Here is a 23,882-nt window from a genome sequence, read left to right as displayed (position 1 = left end):
TCAGTCCAAGTCTACAGTAACTATAATTTGTAGACTCCCTTCTTTCTGAGTTTCTTCTAGTTTTTCCAAAAACTTAACAGTCCCCTTCCATTTTTTCCAAGTTCCGATCCAACTCCTTCATTCCTCCAGAATTCTGTCATAAAATTCAAAAAAGATGTCCATTCTCATTACAAATTCCAAATAGATCCCATTGTTCTAGAGTTCCAACATTTTCATTCGAAACCTTTAACAATAGATCCATTAAGAATACATTATAATTCAGAAACTCACACTGAATTTAAAATATTTTCATTACCAATTCCAACAAAGAACCCTTTTATATTTATTATGGAGGTCTTTTCCAGTTACTCTATTTCTGCAAAATAGCCTATTCTCTATGGAATTTGATGTGCTGAAAATGCGTTCTTTGATAATTTTAACCCAGAACTCCCATTAGAATTCATAAATACACGAAGAATGAAAATCAGAAGTTGTTTCTGATCTTCTATTACGACATGATGACAATCAGTTCAAATCAGTCTTTAGAGAGTTTCCACTTTTTGTCACGTAATGATCTAATCCCTCCACTTCAGAATTCAACGTCAGTTTCTCGAAAAAAACACTTTGAAAAGAAAAGAATTCGAACTTTTAGTCGTTTCTCAGCTTCACCAAACCTCAAGAACAATCACGAGTTCATTTATTTTCTGCTTCGTAGTCGTTCAAATTGTATTCCCTTTTGAGACGTCTTTTGTATAATAGCTATATTTATCAATCAGATTTTCTCTTTGCTTTTGAGGTCTGGGCTTTCGAGAATGTTAATGAAAACACGCATTTTAGAGCACCTGATTTCACAAGTAGTAGGAAAGAACCAGTTTTCACTGGGTAGTAGTGCTTTGTTTATCATCTTAACCCTACACGGTTTTCACGACTGCGCTTTATCGCTGTCTTTTTGAGAAATGTATTCTTCGGGTTCGATGGAGCGCGGTTCTAAAAACTAAACAGTTTGAATATGGGTGATTTTACAATTTCCTTCTCCATACAGTTTCTGAAAGTACTCAATCCCAACCCGTATCTCATTCATCCCTTCGTGCGAGAACATTTCGTTTCCTTGTCGAAAAAGATAAATCATTTTCAACATAAGTAGTGTCATCACCTTTTACTTTATACTTATGCCCTGCTGACATTTCTTTTTTCCTCAAAACTCATCGTCAACTTATGAATCATTCCGCTCGTTAGAGCTCACTTCTCTCTTGAAGAGCCTGATGAAAGTTGCTCCGTGAGTCCTCGTCTTTCTCTTCTCGTTTCTCGAGGTCTCATTAGCCAAATCAAGTCGTTTTCCTGTGAAAGAAGCCTTCTTTTGAGGATACACACAATCGGTCTCAAATTACCTTTGTTAACAAGACTTAAGTGCAATAAAATGCTATGTTGTAGACGTTGATGATGATGTATTGAGGGGAACGAGACTCCGCCCACTTTCTTAGGATGGAAAGATTTTTTAGAGCAAAGTGATAACTCAAACTAACTGAAAACAAACTTATTTGAAACTACTTCTTCTTCTTGGAAAACAGAGAAAATGTTAGAGTTAATCAAGTAAGTTCATTATTTTTAATTATTAGTTCTGAACTAACCTTCCTTGAAAAGGTCATGAGATCCCAGTTGTTCCGTATTCTTTTCTGACTTCTGGATTCTGATTTCAAATTCATAAACCACCGAGAAGAAGACGAAGAGATTCAGAATATCAAAATACAATGGTGCACTCTTTGAATTATTATTATGTACACCAGAACAGACACATGCTCTTAATTTTCTCGTGATGTTGTGTCCTTTCAGATATACTAAACTAACTAGTCTGTTTGGTTAATATTTATTATCAACTTTCTTTTTCATTTTGAATTGCAGAAAAGGTAGCAGAAAACCGCGACAATTTAATTGAGGTGTTGTAAAGATTTCGTTTGTAGCGTAAAATTCTGGTTCACTAGATAGAAGTTTGTACTCAGTTTAGCTTCAGCAAGCTTTTTTCAGCGACCCAACAGCTTATTTAAAAGTGTTTCAAAATCAGTTGCACTCAGGAAATGAAGTGCTGACGACGTATTTTTCAAGCCCAATATTTAGAAGGTTGTATCTGAAAAACTTCTCAACATAGTTTTCCAGCTCAACTTTATTTTCTCACTGCCCAGATACCAGATAACCAGCTCAGTGCATGCCAATCTTCCTTTTCCAGAATTTAAGATCACTTTTATGCATTCTCGATGAGACTTCCATATTTCATGTTCCGATAAAGAAATCAGTTGAGAAAGTAAACATGAAAATGTCTGGAATATCATCGAATTTCTCGTGACTCAAACCAAAACCAAACTTTAGTTTCTCATGAAATTTGGGTTCTAGCATGATCCCACCTGAATAGAAATGGTTCAAATAGTTTCTGCTACTAAACAAAATCAGAAATTCTCTTGGAAAAAACTAATATATTTAGGTGTATTTCCTGTCTGAAGTCAATAATACTTACCCCCAGAGTCCAATTATTTCCAAGAATTGTTCAGTCAAAAGTTAAGAATGCAGATATACAAAAATAATATAAGCAACTATACAAAATGCTATATATACAAATTAGTCTGCGCGTATGTGATTCCTTAGTAACAAACCTCACCACCTTTTGGAGACTATTCCCAATTCCCTGACCGACGCCATTTGTTTACTTTAATTTCTTCTCGGGAGCTCTACTTCTCTCTCTAATTGGCTCCTCCTCATTTTTCATTTCCTTGCCTTCTTCTCACTTGTCTACTGATCGACGTCGTCGTCATTCTGTCAATTTTCTATCCCTCTTTCAACATCTACTCATCGTCAACTCTTCTCCGATTTCTCGTCTCATTTTCGCCATCTGAAACAGAGAGAAACAAGGAAAAAGAAGAAGGAAAAACAGCACGAATACCTCCTGACCTATTACTTTATTACTATTTCTTTCCTTATTTTTATTCTAAATTCTTCTTCTTTTTCTCCTCAAAACTGATTAGAGAATATCTAGGGTTAATGGACTCTGAATCAGCTGCACACGTGCGTGCTGTATGCAAACTGATACCCAACATATGTCAGTACTATACGGATGGAGTGTTCAATTCGACGTTTGTTCCACCTCATGAATGGTAAATTCATCCGAAATACTCTTGAAACGTCACATTTGTTTTCTTCTCCAAAAAACAAAAAGTTTGAATAGTATTCCAAGTAAACCGGAAGACTAAAAAGGTTTTCAATTTCCGGAGATCTTTGGAACCAGACGGCAAGCACTAAAAATAGAAAAAAGCAGGGTCTCTCCTACATCAAAAAATGTTTCTGACCTAAATTAAAAGCGTACATTTTCAGGATGCAAAGTGAGGAGTTTCTGAATGCGGACGTCTCCAAGTGGGTCGACAAATTTGTGAGTTTTTGGTGGAGTCTTCAATAAAATATCATTTCTTTCAGAGACGCGATCACGGTGGAGACGATTCGGCACTGCTGACATTGGTTCCACCAGGTCTTTATGTGACACTCAACAAATATGTTTTCCCGTTTCAATTTTGTTTTGGAGTCATTGGAAATGTTCTGAATTTATGTGTTCTTTTGAGCAGAAATATGAGAAACGAAGTAGGTTTTTGAATGAATCAATTAGGTTACTGTATCTTGACTACATGTGTCGAGTGACCATTAGAGTCTATAGAGGAAACTGAAATTAAACTTTTCAGACATGTTTTCGCTTCTTTCAAAACGTTTTTCGGTCACACTTCCATTCAATTTTCAGGCGAATATTCTCCTCTCCGCCATGGCAATTTGTGATATTATCCTTCTATTCACAATGCTTCCTGGATCATTGGGTGTCTGGTATCCAATGTATATGTCTGATTGGTTCAGAACGTTCATCTTTAAATCAAACACCTGGACAATATTTCTTGCGAATTTCTGCTCTTGTATCACAAGTTGGCTCATTTTAGGCGTTTCTGTTGAAAGGTGAGAGATCATTTCACTTTTTTTTTATCCAACACTAAGTGATTTTCAGATACATGGGAATCCGTTCTCCAATACATTTTCGTTATCACTGGCGTACTTCTCGTGTATTTTTCTTGATATTCTCTATAATTGTTGGCTCACTATTCCTCACTTTCTTTCACACTTTCGAGTACAAATATGGTTATGCAATGATTCGAAATGGGACAAAGTTGTATGGATCACCAGTGAATGTTGACAAGGTGAGAGTCGAGTTAATTAGTATTTCTAATTGTCCAATTTAGTTAATTGATGTTCCAACATGGGTGAAGAAGATGATAAACGTTTTCAAAGTGCTTCAAGTTGTGTTCGGAGTCGTCATTCCGACCATCGGAATCTTCATTTTCAATATGTTGATCGTCTACATGCTCCGTAAATCTGAATATTTCAACTTTCGTTCGGCTGAAACAAAAGATGAGAATACAAAGTGAGTTTCATCGACTTCTCCATTTTCGGTGTTCATCTGTTTTGTTCTGTGTACTTTTCTCCTCTATTTCTATCTCATTTTCTGCTTTTCAAACCGCCAGACAATGATATTCGTTTGTAATATCAATGAGCAGAGTACTCATTTCCAAGAATTCGTAAATATCATCGCGAAGTACACAGACCAAATTTCAGACACACTCCTACAAATAATAGATTAGTTTTCAATGAATCTCGTATTACAGAAAAAATTTCAGCCGAAAATACTCGGATCTCGAAATTCGTCAGAAGAGAGATATCAAGGTCACCTTCACCGTTTTGGCCATCATTTGCTGTTATTTCATTACTCATGTAAGAACGTCTGGAATAACAGAAACTGGAGTGTTTGAACTGTTTCAGATTCCATCGGTACTTCCATTCGTTTTGGAACTTTTCGGTCTTCATCCCGATTGGGTTAAAGTGTATGCCATTCCAATTGCTAGCTCTTGGTTGATCACTGGAAAGGTATGAGATTTGTATCCATAGGGAATCAGAAACTACCGTATTAGTGGTTGAGCCTTCTCTCAGGGATCAAGGTAGAGACTGAACTGATCCAAGGCTTAACACCTCCGCAAATGCAACTGTGCAGTTTATTCAGAGATTTATGCATTTTCCGAGAAACCAAAAGTGATTACTATAGAATGAGATTCTCGTAAACCTACAAGTTCACAATTAATACGATTTAAGGTCGCCAACTTCGTCCTGTTCTGTATGTCATCGGTTTACTTCCGTCGCCGTCTGAAGGAAATGATTCGTGGGCGAGTAAGTTGTGGAAATGATTGTGGATCCATTCAAAAGGAATCACAAAAAGTAGACAGGTGGGTGGTGAGGTGTGTGAATTCCTTCTTCTTCTTCTTCTTCTACAATTGGTTTCATTTCTGATTTTCCGATTTCCGCTACTTCTACAGTATAGAAACAATAGAGAGCTTCTTCTCATTTGCTACTTTTCTCACAAATCAATCAATCACAATCGAAACAATCCACCGGTCCCCCGAGATATCATCACACCATATCACCACCCACATTGTTTGCTTTTTTTGGTTTCTTCTTTTTTTTGAAAAGTTCATTTTGCTGAGCATGACTTGGTTCTGGCTTCTTGCATTACTCGGTTGAAAGCTTCAGTACTCTCTCAACTCTTTTCATTTCTCCAAAAAACTATAATTACAGTTCGACGTATGTGGCGCGAAAAAGAAATTCAGTGGTGTCTCTAGTGCGCAATCAATTAAAAGTCAAGCTTACCGGCTTACAAGGTAATTTGATCTACTGCTGGGAATTGACCGGAATTTTGAATAATTTCAGATTCCGTGATCGCGATGACATCCAGAGACAGAGCAGTTGTTTGACTCAAGTAGAGTGAGCATAGAGTCCTCGAAGGCATTCAGGAGTAGGCGTATGCTCCCATTCATCAACAATCACAAACAAAAAATGCAGAATCTCCGATAAGAACATCGTCATCACCTACTTAACCAATCCTAATCTCACCGTCTCACCCTAATTTCTCTGTCCCTTCTCTTCGTCTTTTTCTGATTAACTTGTCATTATACGACGGGTGATTTTTCACAGTATTTAATCCATGATTTTGTTTCTCTTTCCTTTGTTAAAGTTCAATTTCATCTTATCTTACAAAAACTAATAACTCATCACTGACTACTTATAATCCCATTTCTTTCGTAAGAAATTCAAATTCAAAATTATTTTGAAAAAAAAATCTCATAAAAAATCTAAATTTCGTGATCCTTTTCCAACCCAAAACTCATCGGAGACTTCAATTCTTCAAATAAAACTACTCGATTGCTCATAATCCTAACTCTGTGATAACCTTTGATCATCCACTTTCCCTCGATTTCTAGTCACCTCTTCCTCTTGTTTCATTTCAATTACAGTAGTCTTTTCGGCCTAGTTTCAATAATTCAATCTGTGTAAACTCATATTTTGATCTCTTTTCTCATTTGGGTCTCACAACGACTCTTCCCTCGTTCTACCGTAATCTCTTACTTCTTAACAATGTCCACACCCCATCTCTTCCCTTTTTTTAATGTTATTTTTGTTTAATCGAATTTTCTCACAAACTATTTTCCTTGTTTCCTTTGCTTTCACAGGTTTCATTGTCTCAGTTTTCGGATTTCGTATCGTTTTCTTTCTGTTGTAACTGATTTCAAAACAATTGATGTATAAAGCTTTGAAAAATCCAAAGCTGAAAATTGTGGGCTGACAAATTTTGAACATTGCTCTGTGAGGAATTATTTTATTCTTTAGGTTCGTGCTTGTAGAAGGGGTGGGGTCATTTTACTAATGTGGGGGAGGTGGGAAGCAAAAATTCACAATATCTGAAATTCGGCAATTGCTTCAAATTACAAAAGGGGTGAACATGAAAACTAGGGGTACCGAAAACAGTCAAAATTCAGAGTGAAGAGACAGAATGGATAGCAGGAAATGGTGTGCTTTTGAGTGGGACAATGTAAGGTCATGGCAATAAAAATTGTGATTCGTGTGTACGAACAGTATGAAATTGGGTGCTGCTATATTCTGAGAAACCCATCACACGGGGAAAATAAGATACAGAGATTATGGGGGAAAGTGTCATAGAGGGACCTATAGTAAAATGGGGAAGGGGAAAAGACACGTGGCAAAGGTTGTTTAAAATTGTTGATTGGTAAAACAGGCATCAGGGTCATTTCACAAGAGAAAGAAATTTGGAGAAAAAACAGTCATGGGACATGAAATTGATCTACCAAAAAGAGGATCACAATTATATGACAACTAGGAAAAATATTGGTAGATTGTTACTTTGTACATCTAGCTGCAGTGAAGAATAGAACAGAAAGTGATAAAACTTATTAAAAGTAGGGTGATCCCCTAGTGAAATGACTTGGCCGAGTGATTACTCGATTGTGGTGATGCTGAGCAACTTGTTGGAGGTGGTGTTAGGAGACCTCCAACTTGAGACACTGCAGCCGCTTCTATGGCGCAAGATGGGGAACGTGGAGCCGAAGATGGGTATGTCTGGAAGTGAGGAGTTATATATAGACCATTTTCACAATCGATTTAGAAATAGTTATTGATGACATACTAATTATATTGAAGTCCTTACCCCAACTCGATTGGTATTCAGTCCCAACATCTTCTCATAATCGGTGAGTTGCCCCATGAAATGAAAATTCGGTGCAATACTGGCATTCCTTTTTTGAACCCATTCGTATGCAGAATCAAGAGTACACCTAAAAAATGGAATTACGAATTGAGCATCAACTTTTCGCACTTACATTTCAGTTTTCATGAGGTACGCCAAGCATATAGTCACACTTCTCGAAATTCCAGCTAGGCAATGTACAAGACAAGCCGAACCGTTCCGGCGAGCATCATCGATAAATGATATGGCTTCTGAAAACAAATTAAAATGAATAAAAAAGCAAAAACACGAAACCTGGAAAGAATTTTGTTAAATTGTGTGAAGCATTGTCGTCGGCTGATATTCTCAGATATCTCATATTTGGATCTTCTTCAAATTCATTCGGAAGATTTGATGTTACATTTATGACGTGCGATATAGAGTGTCTGAAAGAGTAGAGGAGAATTAGAAAGAACCATCATATAACATCAGCTTACTTATTAAGAATATCTCGATTTTTAGCTGTCTCAGCGTTACCAAGATACAAAAAGTTTGTTAACTTCACTGGGAACTCGGCTCGTTGTTTTCCGCCTTGATCTTCGCCTTCCAATCGAAGCTGGCTGCAAAAAAGGCTTTGAGAGGATTTTATTGAGATAGGCTTTCTAATTCTTAGAAATATAAGCTTGAAATCGGGATTTGAGAAAAGCCTGATTATATTTCGTGTAAGATAACAAGCATCAGTATTGAGGAACAACGGAGACGGGAAAAACATACTTTAAATTGAGTAACGGTCCACCGGATCCTTGTTGTCCAACTCCTTGTCCGGGCATCGAATTCATTTGAAACGTGGTATTCCAATTTTCATCGGCTGCGTCACGGAGAGAGGGAAACTGTGAAAGGAGGGTGTTGACCGATTCGCCGAGTATAAAATGACGATAGTGATTCGATTTCAGATTTCGTGCCAATGCTGTCGATAGCTGTTCGTCTTGTTCAGTATCACCGGGGATGAGTAACACTTCGGGACAGAGATCAGGAGGGTTCTGGAAACATCTATGTTTTTTTTTTAATTTTCAAAGGCATTAAATTTCTTTTGAGTTTCCCGATCTTACATTTAAATCCTTGAGATCTGGAACTGTAGCAAGCCGCATTGAGCCTCCCATTAGACGGCGTTGGAGTAGAGCTGGTAGCCGCAGACTGCAAAAGAACCTACAACGGAATTGTTGAATGGCTCAGAGGAAAGAACAATGAATTTATCGTAAATACTGCAATTGAAGCACACCTTGCCTTTTTTCTTACTTTTTCCAAATTTTCTATCATTTTGTTCGACTATTCGTCCAAACTTTTAAAAATCTAACTTAATTTCGACAATATGTTAAGTCAATAGGTTTGTGTATTTCAGGTCAAAAAAACTGCAGCAAGAACCTTTTGAAAAATAGAAGCACTAGTGCTTCAATTACAGTATTTACGGTAGTTTATTTTAGTTAAATTAGTTTACACGTAGTATTTCTTACAAAAATTTCTACAAAATTACTGATAAATTATTTAAATGAGAAAACAAGGAACTGGAGTTGTTAGAATTGAACTGTTTGATGGAAAACCACTTACCGATTGGCTTTCTTTATAGAATCTCCATTCGATCTGCAGTCCAAAATTATGATGTTGCGTTCATGGAATATTCTGAAAACGAAGTAAGCTTATTTTCTTAATTTCAAAGATTTTTCGCATTTTGCGGTTCTGATTACATTATTAAGAACTAAAAACTCACCTATTGAATTGTTCAGCTGATATCTCCTCACCATTTTGGGATGTGCTCGGCTGATGAGTTGCCATCTGAAAAGAAAAACAATTTTAGATGAAAGCAGCGAGATTCAATACGAAATGGAAAGAAAGTCGATTGCACAACGGGAATATATATATGCGAAATATTTAAAAAGGAAAACACGAACGGGTGTTTTATGAAGGAATAAAAAAATGGTCGTGTGGGTGGCGGGGTAGCGGGAAAATATAGAAAAATCAAAAATCTTTCTATCGTTTCCAAAAATTCGGAAAAATATGAAGCATCAAATCGGAAAATCGGCAGGAAAAATTATTTTTGCCGCGTTGGCGGCTTCGACTACGGTAGAAGTTTAAAGGCGCGAGGCGGATATTTTAAAGCGGGTTCCGAAGAGAAAAGAAGATTTCGTTTTATCAGCTGAAACTACGGATCAAACGACAATGATATACATGACGCGCAAAGGAAATTTAAATTAATATATTTCAAGAATTTGTGGACATCAAAAAGTTGATTAAACCTTGGGTATCGGTTCCAATTCTTTATTTTCGGAGCTTATGCGAAGTTTTTGGATCTAATGATCTTTCTATTCAAATTTATTCAAACTGGTTTTGAATAAAGCAAGATTGAAATGCTAACCAACAGAACATTAGAATAGTGAACACAAGAAATGCCAAACCTTCCATGTTTTTGAGCAAAATTCATGCGCGCCGGCAGGAATAAATTGTAAATCCTTCCTAATAACGAGTTGGGCGGCTCAAAGCGATCTACGGCAGAGGAGAAGAAAGACGATGTGAGGGGGATAATCCCCGTTTCGTCATCATCGGCTCATCAGAAAAAGTGTGATCGGAAAATAAATGCCTTTTCTTTCGAAATGAAAAGTATCAGTGGGCGCCGGCGCCCACGAAAACAGTCATCAATTTATCAGTGATTAGACATGTTATCGGAAAAGAAAGAAGCAGTTGAATGGATCCTACGGAAGTATCCGCGGAGGGAAGAAAAATTATAAGAATTTACGGTTAATGAGGTATTTGGTCGGTGAGAATTGAACTTTGGAAGAACTACAAATGTTTTAATTTCTGAGCTACAGTACTCCTGAGAAGAATAGTAGAATTCAGAATGTGAAGAAAAATAAGATTTTTGAATTCCGACAGCAAAAACAATTCAAAATTCAAGTAATCTTTAATATTCAAACTTTATTTTGTCTGGTTTCCCACGCACCAGCTTGTGGTTTTTTGTTGTCAGAAATTTGAAAAAATGCCAAATCTTGAAGTTCCAATGTTCAAAAAGAGTCTTTTCCCACTCCTAACCACTAATCACTAATCATCAAAAAACACCGGAAAGCGAGAGTGCTATCAGCCTTGTTTTCAGAAAAACAAACTGAAAAAAGAGAAAAAAACGAAGAAAAAGAAGAAGCAAAGAAAAAATCAGGGAGGGCGAGAAAAGACACGGCGATGATCGGAAATCAGGTGATTGATAGGGTCTAGATGAGATATTAAAAGAATAAGAGAGAAATAGAGAATCAGAGAAGAAACTGAATGAAAGAGAGACAGGCAAGGAAGGTCACTTCCAATATTTTTCCTTCATTTTTCCACTTTTCCATACTATTTTTGGTAGGAGAAATAGAGAAATACGGAAGAGAAACTGCGGAGGAGGGTGAGAGAACACTCGAAGAATAAGGTTTTTGCTGAAGATTTTCACACGATTTGTCTACAAATACTTGTGTTTCGTGAACTTTTCCACGGCCGGATTGTTGTGTCTTGGCTTCTGTTTTTTGGAATGGATCTCGAATTATTTCCGGTAAGAGTAGGGAAGGGATGTACCTATTCTGAAGAAGATTTATGTTTAGTTTCGAGATATGAGACTTTAAAAACTAAAGTTTGTAACTAATGTTATTAACTGAACTCTTTCTTTTCCCTCTCCAAGTTCTTCTCTTGTGAGTTTTCCTCCAGAAATATTAAAAGTCAAGACTAGAATCTGCGTATTTTGTAACATCTCTTTTTCCCATTAAACGCCTAACAATGAAAGAATTCGAAAAACAACAAAAAATCGCGAACCATCGAAAAAAAGGAGAAAAATGGGAGCAGGTGCCTCTCTGGGAGCACACCTTTTATATATATTCTTGTCGTCCTTCTACGCCCGCGACCTGCTCCAACAGGGCGTCGTTTTCGCTCCAATAAATTCATTAATTCGTTGTGACGCCAAAAAAAGAAAGAAGTGGAAAGGAAACGGACTAAAAATAGGACGACGCCCAAAAAGTTTTGACGTAGTTGTTTGAAAAAAGTTTTTCGAGAGAGAGAGACTATTATTATGAGCTCTGAGGACCACCCCCATCACGATTTCTGCAGAATAGAGGAAATAGAATTTGGAGAAGAAATAGATTCGGATTCTTGGAGAGCTTTCCTTTTGTGTAGATTTTGACGACGGTGCAGAAAAAATAATCGCAATAGGATTTCGGTGGCGCACGGTTTCACGAATGGATCAAAGCTAGTACAAGTATCAAACTATGAAAAAAGTAAAAGCTCAAAGAATGAAATTAACAGAAAACGGGCAGTAGTGGTGGTCGAAATGGATATCTTCATTTTCCTCCGTTTCCTTAGTTTTCTCTTTTTTCTTTCATGAAAATCAGATTCTCCGATTTCAAGAAAGTGGAAAAATAATGAAAGAATGAGACACGGAATCCTCTACTACTCTTTCTCGTACTCTTACTCTTTTTCAGAGTTTTCATTCTATTTTCGGCACATTTCTAAATAAAAATAAATAAAACAAAAATGGAATTTCACACGATTGAAATAGAAAAGAGGATGGGAAGTGTCTAGAATGAAATCGAATGAATTGAATGCAAAAAATGGGGAAATGAGCTGGAAAATGTGGAATGCGACCCCCAGTTGAACAGAAAACTAGATTTGCATAAATTGAATTCTCATTGTGAATGGAATTTTCATGAATTGGATTATGAAAGAGAGAAAAGGGTCATTCATTCAAAAATTGAGTGTTTTTTTGGTCGAAACTTGATGAAATTCTCTCAAAGAACAGAGCATTTTGACTGGTTTCTGGTGTTTTGTGAATAAAATTGGAATCAATTTTGTTATGTTCCAGAAACGAAAAACTTTCATTCTACGGACCGATTAACCTTTTTCTAAAAATAGAACGAAGCATTTCCTATTTTCGTATTGGAATAACATCAACTATTTACAAATGCAATGTTTACGGCGTATGCATAAAATACTCAAGTTCAAAAAGCGAATAACATTCTTCAGATCCTTTTTTCTAAGTTGTACTGAAAACATTTCAATCCAAAAACCAAGCTAACTCATGACTTCTTCTTAGTGGAGAAAATACTTGAATTCTGAATGTATCACAAGTAGAAAACGGCAACATTTAGTCGTGCTCCGTGAGCCGTGAGTCCTCAAGGTGAAAGTGAAAAAGAAGTGGAAATAATTAGAGATGGGGAGACTCAGAAGATATATGTGAGGCTTTTGAAAACTATAAAAATAACATTAAGAGATCATTTCTGAAATCTGGGAGAACGATAATTCCCTGGAAGACCGCGACCAGCACTACGCTTATTCAGATGTTGTGAAATAGAATTACGAATCAGGAGGGTGTTAGAGAAAACGACAAAAATCGTCTTTTTCGGTCTTCGAAAACGCCAGGGAAGGACGTTGGAAAGGAAGAAGAAAATGAAAAAAGTGAGAGAAAGAGGGATGAGGGAGGTGCGTGGGAGGATGAAAATAGTACACAAAAATGATAGAGAAGATAGTGTGAGCAGAGAAAAAGTGCTCGATGAGCTACGAGCTCTCTCTTTCTCTTTCTCTCCTAAAGTCATGTCGCTTTTCTTTTTGAATGAAGGAGGGGAATCTTTTGAGAGAAAAAGTCAAAAGAGAAGAAGAAAAGAGATAGAATTAAAAAGAGTTTTATGTGTAAGTTTTGCACTTTGCACTTTTTTGTCTATTCTCTACTTTATTCTTCTTTCTTCTTCTTTTCCAACGTTTTATAATTTTTACTGGATTCAGCTTTGATTCAAAAGTTTTACAGTTTCAGCTATTTATCTTTTGTTAAGCGGAGGCTCGAGAAACGTGATATTTATTAAAAACACATCAACTCAATATTTATTTTTGAACTTACAATTTTCGAGACTTCAAACAAAGAATCGTACTAAAATATATTTGGTTAGAATTGGGAACATTCTACAAAACTTTTCCTGTTTTTAATATCTTTTTTAGAAAGAAAAATGGTTTTGACAAACTTTATGACTGCGAGTGAAAAGTATTTTGTATGCTTTACCAAGATTTAATAAATCACCCTCCACCCAGATATAACTGGAACTAATAAACAAGAAATAGATGAGAAAACGTCAATCGAAAACGCCTTGTTCTCCAGAAACTCCTACTCAAAAATTCCGTTTTTCTTTCATAATTTCAGATAAATCTAGAACTGAAGCGATCTGAAATCTAATATTTCTTGAAAAGTCTTCGAGAGAAAGGTGAAAAAACTGACGAAAATCCTCGAGACAAATGTGACTTCGGTTGTTTTCATGAATGAAACTTCACCTGGATCCAATGAATCCACCTGTTTTCCACCACTTTTAAGAATATTTAGAAAAAAAAGAATATTCTAGAGCGCCAGGATTTTATTACGAATTCCGTACAGTGAAAAAGAAGTGTTGTATAGCATGAGAATAGTTGCTTTTCAGATAAGAAAGCAAGTGTACGAACAAACCAAAAAACGAAGAAGAAAAGCAGTTCCTAGACCAAAAAAAGAAAAAGAAGAAGCAGTCTGTGTTTACACAAGCTGTGCTTTTTGGAGCTTTTTCCAGTGGGCGGGTGTCCATAAAACCTCACAAATTGTGTACTTCCCGTGAACTTCCGCACCACTATTTTTAGAGTTTTCGAACCGCATTTTGAGGAAACCAAAAATGGGAAAAAACGGTAGGAAATGGTGATTTATTGGTGGTTTTGTGGACGCTTAAAAGGATTTTTTGGAGACGAAAATATTGACGTCAATGAGAAGCTATAATTTGGAAAAATAGAAAGGTTTTGTCTGAAAATTACAGGCTACACCTCTGTTAAAAATGTCAGTGATCAGCAGAATTTTGAGCATTCTAATTCTCAATGATCACTTTTTGAATTTCATTTTGATCATTGAAAAGTTATTTTGAGTTTTGTCATTGTATGCTTGATATGAGCTTTACCAAGATACCAACTGCCAAAAAGCGATCTCTGAAATTGTCGGAGGAGTGAATGACTGATCGAAGAGAAGGGGTCTCTGATGGCTCTCCTGAAAAAAACAAGGCAATTGTTCGGGAAACTTCAAAAAAGTTGGCACGGAGCCAACTATGTTGGATGTTAGCATGAGTGTTAATGTTTTTTTGCAGAAAAAAAACCGGAAGAGAAAGAAAAGAGAGAAAACTGAATGGGTTGAGGGGGCGGATCACGAGAAAAGATGTCTCTTTTCTCTTGAAGAGTGAAATGAAAAATGGGTTCTGTCGGCGGAACAATAAAAGAGCAACACTGGGAGATGAAGGAGCATTTTGGAGGGAAAAAGTACGAGATGGAAGGGGATAGACACGAGATAATAGTACAAACTTGGATGGGTTGGATGGAGTCGAAGGAATCAGAAATTGGACAAAAGACTGGGGAAGAGAGTTCAATACAGTATCCGATTTTTCTTCCAATTGAGTTGCAGTTTTGGAACTAAATGAAAATTGAAATTTGGAATGGTGATGGAACCGGCTCAGTTTCTTTCATTGTCATTGGCTTGAAATTTTGAGAGGATGTGCGGAGCAACCAGTAAAGTTTTCAAGAATCGGATGCAACGGATAGTAAACTTTGAAAAAACAAAAAAGTTCAGAAAAATCAATGTTTTCTCTTCATTGACAACATTGTAAATCACAACAAATTTGCAAATTCAAGTGAGCTATCAGCAGATAATCTTTTAGATTTTTGAAACGTTCAAGTCATAAATTAAATGAATGAAAAATTTGCGGCAATGAAATGACTGAAGACTCAAAGAATGTGGGATGAAATGCATACGAGATATGCTAAAATGATGCGGGACGAGAGGATTTGTTCTGATTTCTGTTGTTCAGTGATCAAAAATAATCAACAATCAGCTAATACTCATCTCTCTCTCTATACCTAGTCATTTCCTAGAATCCTTACATGAAAAGTGCTGACGCGTTGTCTTCAGACCTGCTGATGACATCTGCTCTCTTTATAATTTTTTGACCAATCACCAAAAGTGTAAAGTCAATGAAAAAAGAAAGATGTAAAAGTGTATATGAAGGGTAGTGTACTTCTTCTTTTCTCTTCAGAGTGGTCCTTCCCCGTCTATGAAAAATGCATTAATTCTTCATTGTGTTGGTGTATGTGTAGTCGTGCTTGCGTGCCAATATTGACGTAAACTTTCTTAGACTTTCAATCTTAAAACTCATAAAAAAGTCTGACGAACGGGAAGAAAAATGAGATGAAGGGAAGGGAACGAAGAAGTAATGAGATGGGGGAATGTATGTACTCAACCATTAGAAGAAATATATCAGATTTCTCTCGTATAAGAGTTCATTAATTCCAAGTTCTCGAGTTCCTTTTTGGTATTCATTCTCTGACAGAAAGATAGATTGAATACTTGACTAGGTGGTCTGGGGGATATCAAGTTTCTTTGTTCAAGAGTTCACAAAGAATTTTTATGAATGAACATACTGTAGTTTTGATGAAATTATTTTGGTTTTATTGAGATGAGATTATTCATTGTCAGAGTCAAGTGAAAGGTTTTAATACTGAGAATTCATTACAACGAACAATTGTGTTTTCTACTTCGCATTACCATCAAAATGAGAAATGCTCACACTATGCAACTATTCGTTCCTTATTAAAAGTCTAGATTCTGATAAATCGAGTGAATATTGTACTTGGCAAGCCCATGAATCCATTCTAAAACTGAATAACTCTGAGATTTGAAAGTTTTACAAAAAGAGTGCTAAGGTATTTCCAAGCTTTTAAAAAACGGAAAAACTGATTTCTAGACAAAAATGGATTTTAACTACTTCAAATATTTCTCACTATATTTGAAAACCTGCAGGTTGTAAGTTTTCTAAAAAAAAGTAGCTTTCAAGTTTTTTATTGGTTGACAGATTTAGGAAATTCAGAGATGCATATCAGTGCATACAGTACTCTGGTATCTTTGCATTACAACTTCATTGATTTGCCTTTCATGGTTCACATAGATTTTTCCACAATTTTCAGCGCCTCTCCTACCTTACACTCACAAAAAACCCTCAAACCCTAATAGTTTTGCAAAATTTTCCCAAACAAAAAACGGGAAACTGAAAAAACAAAAATTCTCACTTCGTGCTTGGCATTTGGAGGATTTCGGAAGGTGCCAAGAGCTTTGAAGAGATTTTTCCAAAAAAGCAAAGCAAAAAGAGAGAGGACAAGTGTCTCTGTGACTTCCGTGGGGGTTGTGTATGTATCCACCCCCACTTGCTCCTTTTTTTGCTGAAAAAGAAGAGAGAGAGAGAGAAATGGAAAGCAAAAGGAAATGTCCGCCTCCGTGTCCGGAGAAAAAAGAGGAGGAGGTCCCTCTCTTCTTGCATTTATTTAGCAATTCTTCTCCGTCTTCTTCTTCTTTTCGAGAGAGATCTTCACGAATTTATTCATTCAATGTGAATCGTAAGAGAACGAGACAACTACTATATACAATATGACTCATCTCGAATATTCCATTTCAGTCATAAGCGTCTTGATTTCAGAGAAATAATATAGAAATACATAGATTTGATGCCTCGTGGTGAATTTAGAAACTTATAGTGAAGTTGTGAGGCCAAAACTTAAATTTCCTTTCACTGTCTAGGTGAATTAGACGAAATATCAAAAAAGTTTGTGATGATTACTCCATCAAACCGTCATGTGTGGCCTAGATGCCTTCACAGAGAACAAGATGATATTGAAGAATCACATGAGAATATGAATGAATTCATTAGGAATGCTATAAATCAATCTCGTAGAATACATAAGGAACTGTCTGATTGCTTGCCGTCAGACGTTTCCCTTTCCAGAAAAATGACGGGATTTTGGGAGAAGATCAACACGGAAATTGTAAGTGACTGGAAGCTTCAGAGCATGTTACAGTAATCCGGACTTTGTTTGAAATCGCGAATGCGGGAATTGGAGCAGTAAGCTCTCAAAGTTAAAGAGAACTCAGAAAACAGAAAAGAGTAAAGCAGACCCAGAAAGAAATCTCAAAAAGCAATCTCGTAATTCGTTGAGAAACTGCTCCGAATCTCGGACTGGAAGACACAAATCGGTAATAAATAGGGAGAAAGTGTCCCGCGCGAGAAGAGAAAAAAATGAGCGCGGGGGGTAAAAGGGTAATAAAAAGTGATGCGTATTCTGTCGGATGTCTTGTATCGTGTCGACCAACTAACCGAATACAACCGCCTTCTTTTCCATCTCTTTAATTGCGGGACATATAGATAGTGGAGGAGATTGGTGCCCCACCAAGATTTATGGCTTCTCCCTGTTTTTCTCTTTTTTATCGCTCTCCTTCTATTTCTGATTTTCCTTTTTTACACGCTTTTTCATTCATTGATAATTGGAGAAACAGGGAAATGAGAAAGGGTGTGTTTGACGGGAAAATAGGGGAAGTAAGCGGAAGAGGTGATTAAATCAACAATGATACGAATTTGATGATAAAGATGTCGGACGGATGTAATATGAGATGGATTGAAATGGAAATATAACAGATTTTCAAATACATAGTAGATCTCCAGAGCCACTGAAGTTTTCATGTTTTCAGAAAATAAAGAGTTCCGGTTTTACACAGTAGTCAGAGTTGTGTCGATCTAATAAACTTTTGAAAATCATTTTGTCCTTATTTTATTTTCAAAACATTTCAAACATATTTTTATACCAATTAATGCAAATTTTCTTCATTCAGAATGGAAGATTCAAAAAAAAAATATACATAGCAAAACCCGTTTTCAATATGAGATCATCAAAATTAATGCAACAATGAGAGTAATTGAGTGGATACCTGAAAAATCCAGAATTGAAAATATTCTGAAATCTGACAATACTCACCGAACACAGACCCGATAGATGAACTGAGCTGCCAATGCAATTTAGCAGACGTGTATCCTGACATTTGAACATTTAAATATGATCCAAACGCACGAGATCTTGTTCCCTCCTGGTTACCCGTTATTCTGAAAGATATCAATTGATGAATATGTACGCGTTCTCCCATTAAAACTCACACTGTGCTCAATGTCTTCCTCCAATCACTGTCATAAATATTTATGTCTAACTCGGAATTTGAAGTCAACATTGCTCTATCAACATCTACAACGAACTGCTTTTTCTCATCGCCGGTATACACTATAAGTTGAAATAATCATTCTTCTTGAATCCTATATCGTCTCTTACCAAATGTGAGATTCACATATCCATTTGTTGTTTCACTGTTAAAGAAAATGGGTGAATAAATAAATCCACTTCGATCGCTATCCAACTGATAATAATTGGGAGGGAGTGATGTTGTAAAGTTGAATTGAACGTCACAGTTCTCCACAATTATTGACAAATATGGATATGGAAAGAGCTGAGGCAATGTGTATTGATCTGTGTGGAAGTTCATGAGAGTTTTCGAATCGGCCGTCGGTGAACCAGTTACAGCTATTGAACTGCATGACGAACTCTATGAAAGATGTGGATAAAGGAAAAATTGGACAAAAATGAATAACTCACTTCTCCAATTTTCATTTTATCAAGAACCAGCTGTTGGATATCCTTTGCAATAATTATTATCCCAATTTTCTGTCCATAAGTAGCCGATACGAGCACATTTCCAGATGATCCATCCACTGAAACTCCGGCGAATTTAGTAAAACCAGCAAGATCCGATGAGGGGGTCAGAATAATCGATGAATGTGATACAGCATCATCAAGTCCAACTACAGTAATCACATTTGACGACGTGTTAAAATTAGAGAGTGTGAAGTCATCGAGTCTTCTGATTGATCTTGGATTATTCATATCTCCGTCGATGACGAAATAATTGGTAAATACATCGTAATTGTAGTCGGATTTAGCTATGGTTAATGTGATCTGGAATAAAAAATCTTTAGCTGAAAACAATAACGGGGAAAAGCAAAATGCAAGTAAAATAAGATAAGTATGAAACGTAGATGCACTAATAATTGATAAGAACGAGAACGTACCGTTCCATCTCCAGAAAGAGAAAGTGGTTTTCTTTGGATGCTGCTCAGCGAGAGATAATTGAGGTTTTGACCTTTTTGAAGAGCTCTTTGCTGTGGTGCTGGCACTGAAACAATTCAATTCGAATTTTCAGAACTTTATAAACTCCAAACTCACATGCAATATAAGAAACTGTCATTTGGAACCGTGATGTATCATCAAAACTCTGTACATCTACGGTAGTTGATGTTTGTGGAAATACATAAAAGACGACCGTGCTCGGATTATTTCTGAAACAAAGAAGAACTGTCAAAGAAACTCAGAATTCGCTGACTCACCTGTTAACTTTAGTCGTTTTCTGCTGTCCATCAGTCACGATTATGATGTCATTCACACCTTTCAAATTGTTAGTTACAGTGATTTGGGCGTAAGTTAACTTTGGCGGATTGATCTGAAATAAGTTTGAGGTTTTTATGATAGGTTCAAGTGAGCATTTTGCATTCACGAAAAGACTACTTACCACATAACTGCAGTTGAAATTTGATGGAAGAAGTACCGAAGTATTCTGATTATCAGGAATATAAAGTACTTTTCCGGCTGATTGATCGTTGACTGGAACTTGTGTGCAGTCTGAAAATAAACCTACTTTTTAAGAGAATAATGTTGTTCCTGACTTACCTAATTCCTCAGATAGACCCCAAAAGATTGAAAATACAAGTAAGAAAGTGAAACTAATCGAATAAATTAGCATATTCTTCTTCTGAAGACTCAGAATCAGACAGTATGACTGAAAGTGTGATGGCCTTCCAATTTAAGAAATTCTGATTTTTAAACCAAATAATGTCATTGTTATCAGTTTATGATGCACTTATGCTCGCTCATAACCCTCTCTTTTTATCGTTTTTTTGTAGGCGAAACTCATGGAAAAAGTCGTTTTCAGCGGGTGAACAAACAAGAATTTGTCATCGACATAGACCGAATCGTTCGGTTTCCGGAGATGGAACAATGTGTCAGATTTCCGTGGTTTTGTAGTTTAACAGATGGTAAAATACGGTTGATATATTTTTATAAAAATATACACGATGTTGATATTGTCTTAATAACGTCTTATTGGTTCTGTTTCCAATTGAAATAACTTGAAACAGTGAACTTAGCAGAACAGTTTTTCAAAATGATTGAAAAATATTTGACGTCAAGCTTCACAGGAAAAGTGTTTGAATTCTGAGTGAAATCAATGAGAACCTTCGATGCACTGTTTGGAGGACCAGCTACCGCCTTGGCAACCATTCCTGGTGTAGTCTGAAATGTATAATTTCAGAAACTACGAAAACTTAACATGTTAACCTGAGTAAATTCAAAGTTTAGAATGACAATTCCATCAGAATCTTTCGATAAAATAACATAAGCAACATTAGAAGTTTTTGAGCCGAAATTCACTGTTCTATTTGAAACATCGAAATAATTCTCAGAATCATATAGCGTCATTGCAGTCACTTCATCGTATACTTCTGATTCGGAAGTTGACATCAAAATAACAGATGATTCGTCTGTGTACTCATCCAATCCAACAATGGTTACTGTACTTGTCTGACTACGGTAACACTGATTTCCACATTGATTGAAATCAGAAACTCTCTGAATGACTGTTGGATAATGGAAGTCTCCGTCAACAACGTAAAAGTTGTTGAATATGTCATCTCGGTTTAGAGAATTAGCAAGAGTTACTGTTATCTGAAATTTCGGGAAAATATTTGGTCATCTCTTTCAGAAGTAACCCTATCAGTTGTCTGGTAAGTCACTAGTTGACGTCCACTCAATTCAATTTGAGTTTCATTCAGAATTCGATAATTCATTGTATTCGTCCCCGTCTCGAGAAGTCTGGAAATTGGCGTAGGCACTGAAAAATGCTAATTTTCTATTCAGCCTTTCCTCAAAAATTAAACTTTTCTCGAATGAAATATTGAGAAGAAACATCGAATTCATCTGAACACTTTTTGTTGTCACTTGAATCGTTGTGATGGTATTTGGAAAGACCGTGAAGAGAGTTATAAAGTTGCTCTTACTGAAAATGAAAGTATTGGACACACAGAACATTTTTCAGACTCACCTGTTGATAATCGTACTCTTCCCTAAAGTGTCTCTTACAATGATTACATCATTGACACCTTTCAACTTGTTCTCGACTTGCACTTTTGCATAAACCATCAACGGCGGTGAAATCTGGAATTAATTCGTTTCAGAGGTTTCAATTTTGTTTTTTGTCTTACAGTATAGATACAGTTAAAGTTGGCTGGAAGAAGTACTGGCATCGCTGCTCCATTTGGAACACTCAGCTGTTTTCCAGCAACTTGATCACTTTGAGGAATTGAAGTGCAATCTAAAAACCAGAATTTTTCTGTGTTGGACTCATCAAAAAACTTACTCAGTGACAATCCTGAACCAATTGAAATTAGGAAAAAGAAGAAATTAAGATTCATAATATAGAAAGTCATTATTAGCCTATGCTTTCCGATCTATAAACTGATCGAACAATGAAATCTTGAAACGATGACTTTTGATGGTGACTGTTATCAGTAATTAATGAGAGATTATTGGGTCAAAGTATCAAAAAAAGAAGAGATTTCAGAAGTTGCACAAAATACGTTTTATTCAATTTCAATGTTCTGGTGACATAATAGTGAATGAAAAAGAGCATCCTTGAGCGATAACCGTGAAATATTTCAAGTTGAATGTGAATGGCATTAGGCCCTGAGCTTTTGTCAAGTCCAATAGGACTTGCGATGAATTATTCGGTGGCCCAGTTACGACTTGAGCAACACACGAAGAGAGAACGTTCTGAAATAGAGGTCATTTCAGATTTCAAACCAGCTTTTTTGAATCTCGAACTCACCGAACCCAAGCTTACTGATGTCATAATGATTGTCTTACTGTCAACTGCCAACACTTGACACGCTTCTTGATCTTGACCCTCAGGAATAAGACCAACTCTGTCAATTTCTCCATTTACACTTGCTTGAGAACTGAGAGGATTGAATTGTTTGGCTTCTGATATGGGATTCAGAACGGCTGCAGTGGCATAGTATGATTCTGTTTGGAATGTTACGAGCGTGATTCTATTTTGTGTTGAAACGAATGGAGTGGCATGTTCAAAATCAATGAGACGGTGCACTGATGTCTGATTGTAGAAATCTCCGTCGATGACATAGGAGTGGAAAAGATAAAGGGTTGGAAACATGTATGCTGAAGTTGCCAAGCTCATGGAAATCTGGAATTATAAAGGTATTTTTATCTGCTTTCAGATTCAAACCATACTGGTTCATTTCCTTGAACTGTAACAGAATTCTGAAGAACACTGTCAAATCCTTTGATAGATGCCAGATTCACATAGTTCAAAAAACCTCCGCTTTTCATTTGAGTCGTTGGACCAACTTTCACTAAAAATATAATCATTTTGACGACTTTTTCAAATATAAGCACAAACCGCTTGAATAAGCAACATGAATCAAGAACTCTGACTTCATGTCCACACTTTTGGTGACCACTTGAATGGAGATTTGTTTTCCCGGGAAAATATCATACTCCAGAAAACTATCGCTCCGACTGAAATCAAAAGATCAGATTAAACGATCACGATGATAAAATGATTACTATTTTAAAGTGGACCGTGCTCCCATACTATCAGTTACAATCATATAGTCATTGACTCCTTTCAGTAAGTTTGTCAGTGTAACTGATCCGTAGAGCACTTGAGTGTCGGTGACTGGAGATTTAATCTGGAAAAAACGACAACTGTTTAAGATATCGAATACTATTCAAATTCAACTTACCACATAGGTACAATTGAAGTTTGGTGGAATTCTGACATAATTAGTAGAGTTATATGGATACCAGAATTGATCACCGGCAAAAATTTCTGTATCAGGAATCTGTTGGCAATCTGAAAAGGTGATGGCTGTTTAACTTTTCAATTTTAACTAATTACCCAGAGCAAAAACAGTTACCAGTATAGCAGAACACAAAATAACTAAGCGAATCATAGCATGAGAGTAGACAATTTGAATGTCTGGAATTGGAAAGTACGGCAACGTTTTTAAAGGGAAAACCAGAAGATCACATCATTAATATTGTCATCACCAGCTTACCCACTCCCACCTCTTTTATCATGAAATTTAAATTTGCACCTATCATTTGAAGTTCAAAGTTTCAGAGACAAGGCACAAACAAGACGAAAACAGTTAGTAATTCTCACGTTATGTATATGAACTGATAGATGCAGGAAGTGACGTAATCAGAGAAACATCAATGATTTAAATTCATACTCGAGTTATTGATCAAGAGAAGAGGCATTAAC

At 36.4% G+C, this 23,882-nt stretch overlaps 4 protein-coding genes across 4 annotated transcripts; 1 reads left to right on the top strand and 3 right to left on the bottom strand.

The window, feature by feature from the left end:
- Positions 1-3,006: 3,006 nt before the first annotated feature.
- On the top strand, positions 3,007-5,812 carry GCK72_013769 (uncharacterized protein; the record flags this gene model as incomplete). The annotated part of the gene is made up of 11 exons (XM_003096851.2): positions 3,007-3,119; positions 3,337-3,391; positions 3,436-3,597; positions 3,752-3,957; positions 4,007-4,196; positions 4,239-4,420; positions 4,674-4,767; positions 4,816-4,920; positions 5,143-5,217; positions 5,623-5,705; positions 5,755-5,812. 11 exons carry the CDS (start codon positions 3,007-3,009, stop codon positions 5,810-5,812), a joined length of 1,323 nt encoding a protein of 440 aa, XP_003096899.1.
- Positions 5,813-7,311: 1,499 nt separating this feature from the next.
- On the bottom strand, positions 7,312-9,394 carry GCK72_013768 (uncharacterized protein; the record flags this gene model as incomplete). Its single annotated transcript, XM_003096823.2, has 9 exons — positions 7,312-7,458; positions 7,547-7,673; positions 7,719-7,836; positions 7,880-8,010; positions 8,062-8,184; positions 8,339-8,604; positions 8,674-8,770; positions 9,170-9,241; positions 9,330-9,394. The coding sequence occupies 9 exons, from the start codon at positions 9,392-9,394 to the stop codon at positions 7,312-7,314; spliced, it is 1,146 nt and encodes a 381-aa protein (XP_003096871.1).
- Positions 9,395-18,315: 8,921 nt separating this feature from the next.
- GCK72_013767 (uncharacterized protein) lies at positions 18,316-22,008 on the bottom strand (the record flags this gene model as incomplete). Its single annotated transcript, XM_053729977.1, has 17 exons — positions 18,316-18,368; positions 18,416-18,540; positions 18,592-18,712; positions 18,761-19,031; positions 19,082-19,441; positions 19,555-19,658; positions 19,709-19,821; positions 19,870-19,982; positions 20,052-20,161; positions 20,210-20,318; positions 20,774-20,830; positions 20,876-21,262; positions 21,307-21,428; positions 21,475-21,593; positions 21,639-21,751; positions 21,799-21,908; positions 21,954-22,008. The coding sequence occupies 17 exons, from the start codon at positions 22,006-22,008 to the stop codon at positions 18,316-18,318; spliced, it is 2,442 nt and encodes an 813-aa protein (XP_053584749.1).
- A 178-nt stretch (positions 22,009-22,186) lies between these two features.
- Positions 22,187-23,568, bottom strand: GCK72_013766 (uncharacterized protein; the record flags this gene model as incomplete). Its single annotated transcript, XM_003096839.2, has 7 exons — positions 22,187-22,366; positions 22,422-22,796; positions 22,844-22,965; positions 23,013-23,131; positions 23,180-23,304; positions 23,359-23,468; positions 23,514-23,568. The coding sequence occupies 7 exons, from the start codon at positions 23,566-23,568 to the stop codon at positions 22,187-22,189; spliced, it is 1,086 nt and encodes a 361-aa protein (XP_003096887.2).
- Between the last annotated feature and the right edge of the window lie 314 nt (positions 23,569-23,882).

The sequence above is a fragment of the Caenorhabditis remanei genome, chromosome IV (genome assembly GCF_010183535.1).
Source record: "Caenorhabditis remanei strain PX506 chromosome IV, whole genome shotgun sequence".
Lineage (NCBI taxonomy): Eukaryota > Metazoa > Nematoda > Chromadorea > Rhabditida > Rhabditidae > Caenorhabditis > Caenorhabditis remanei.
The sequence above is the reverse complement of the archived record's forward strand: the minus strand, read 5'-3'. Positions and strand labels throughout refer to the sequence as shown.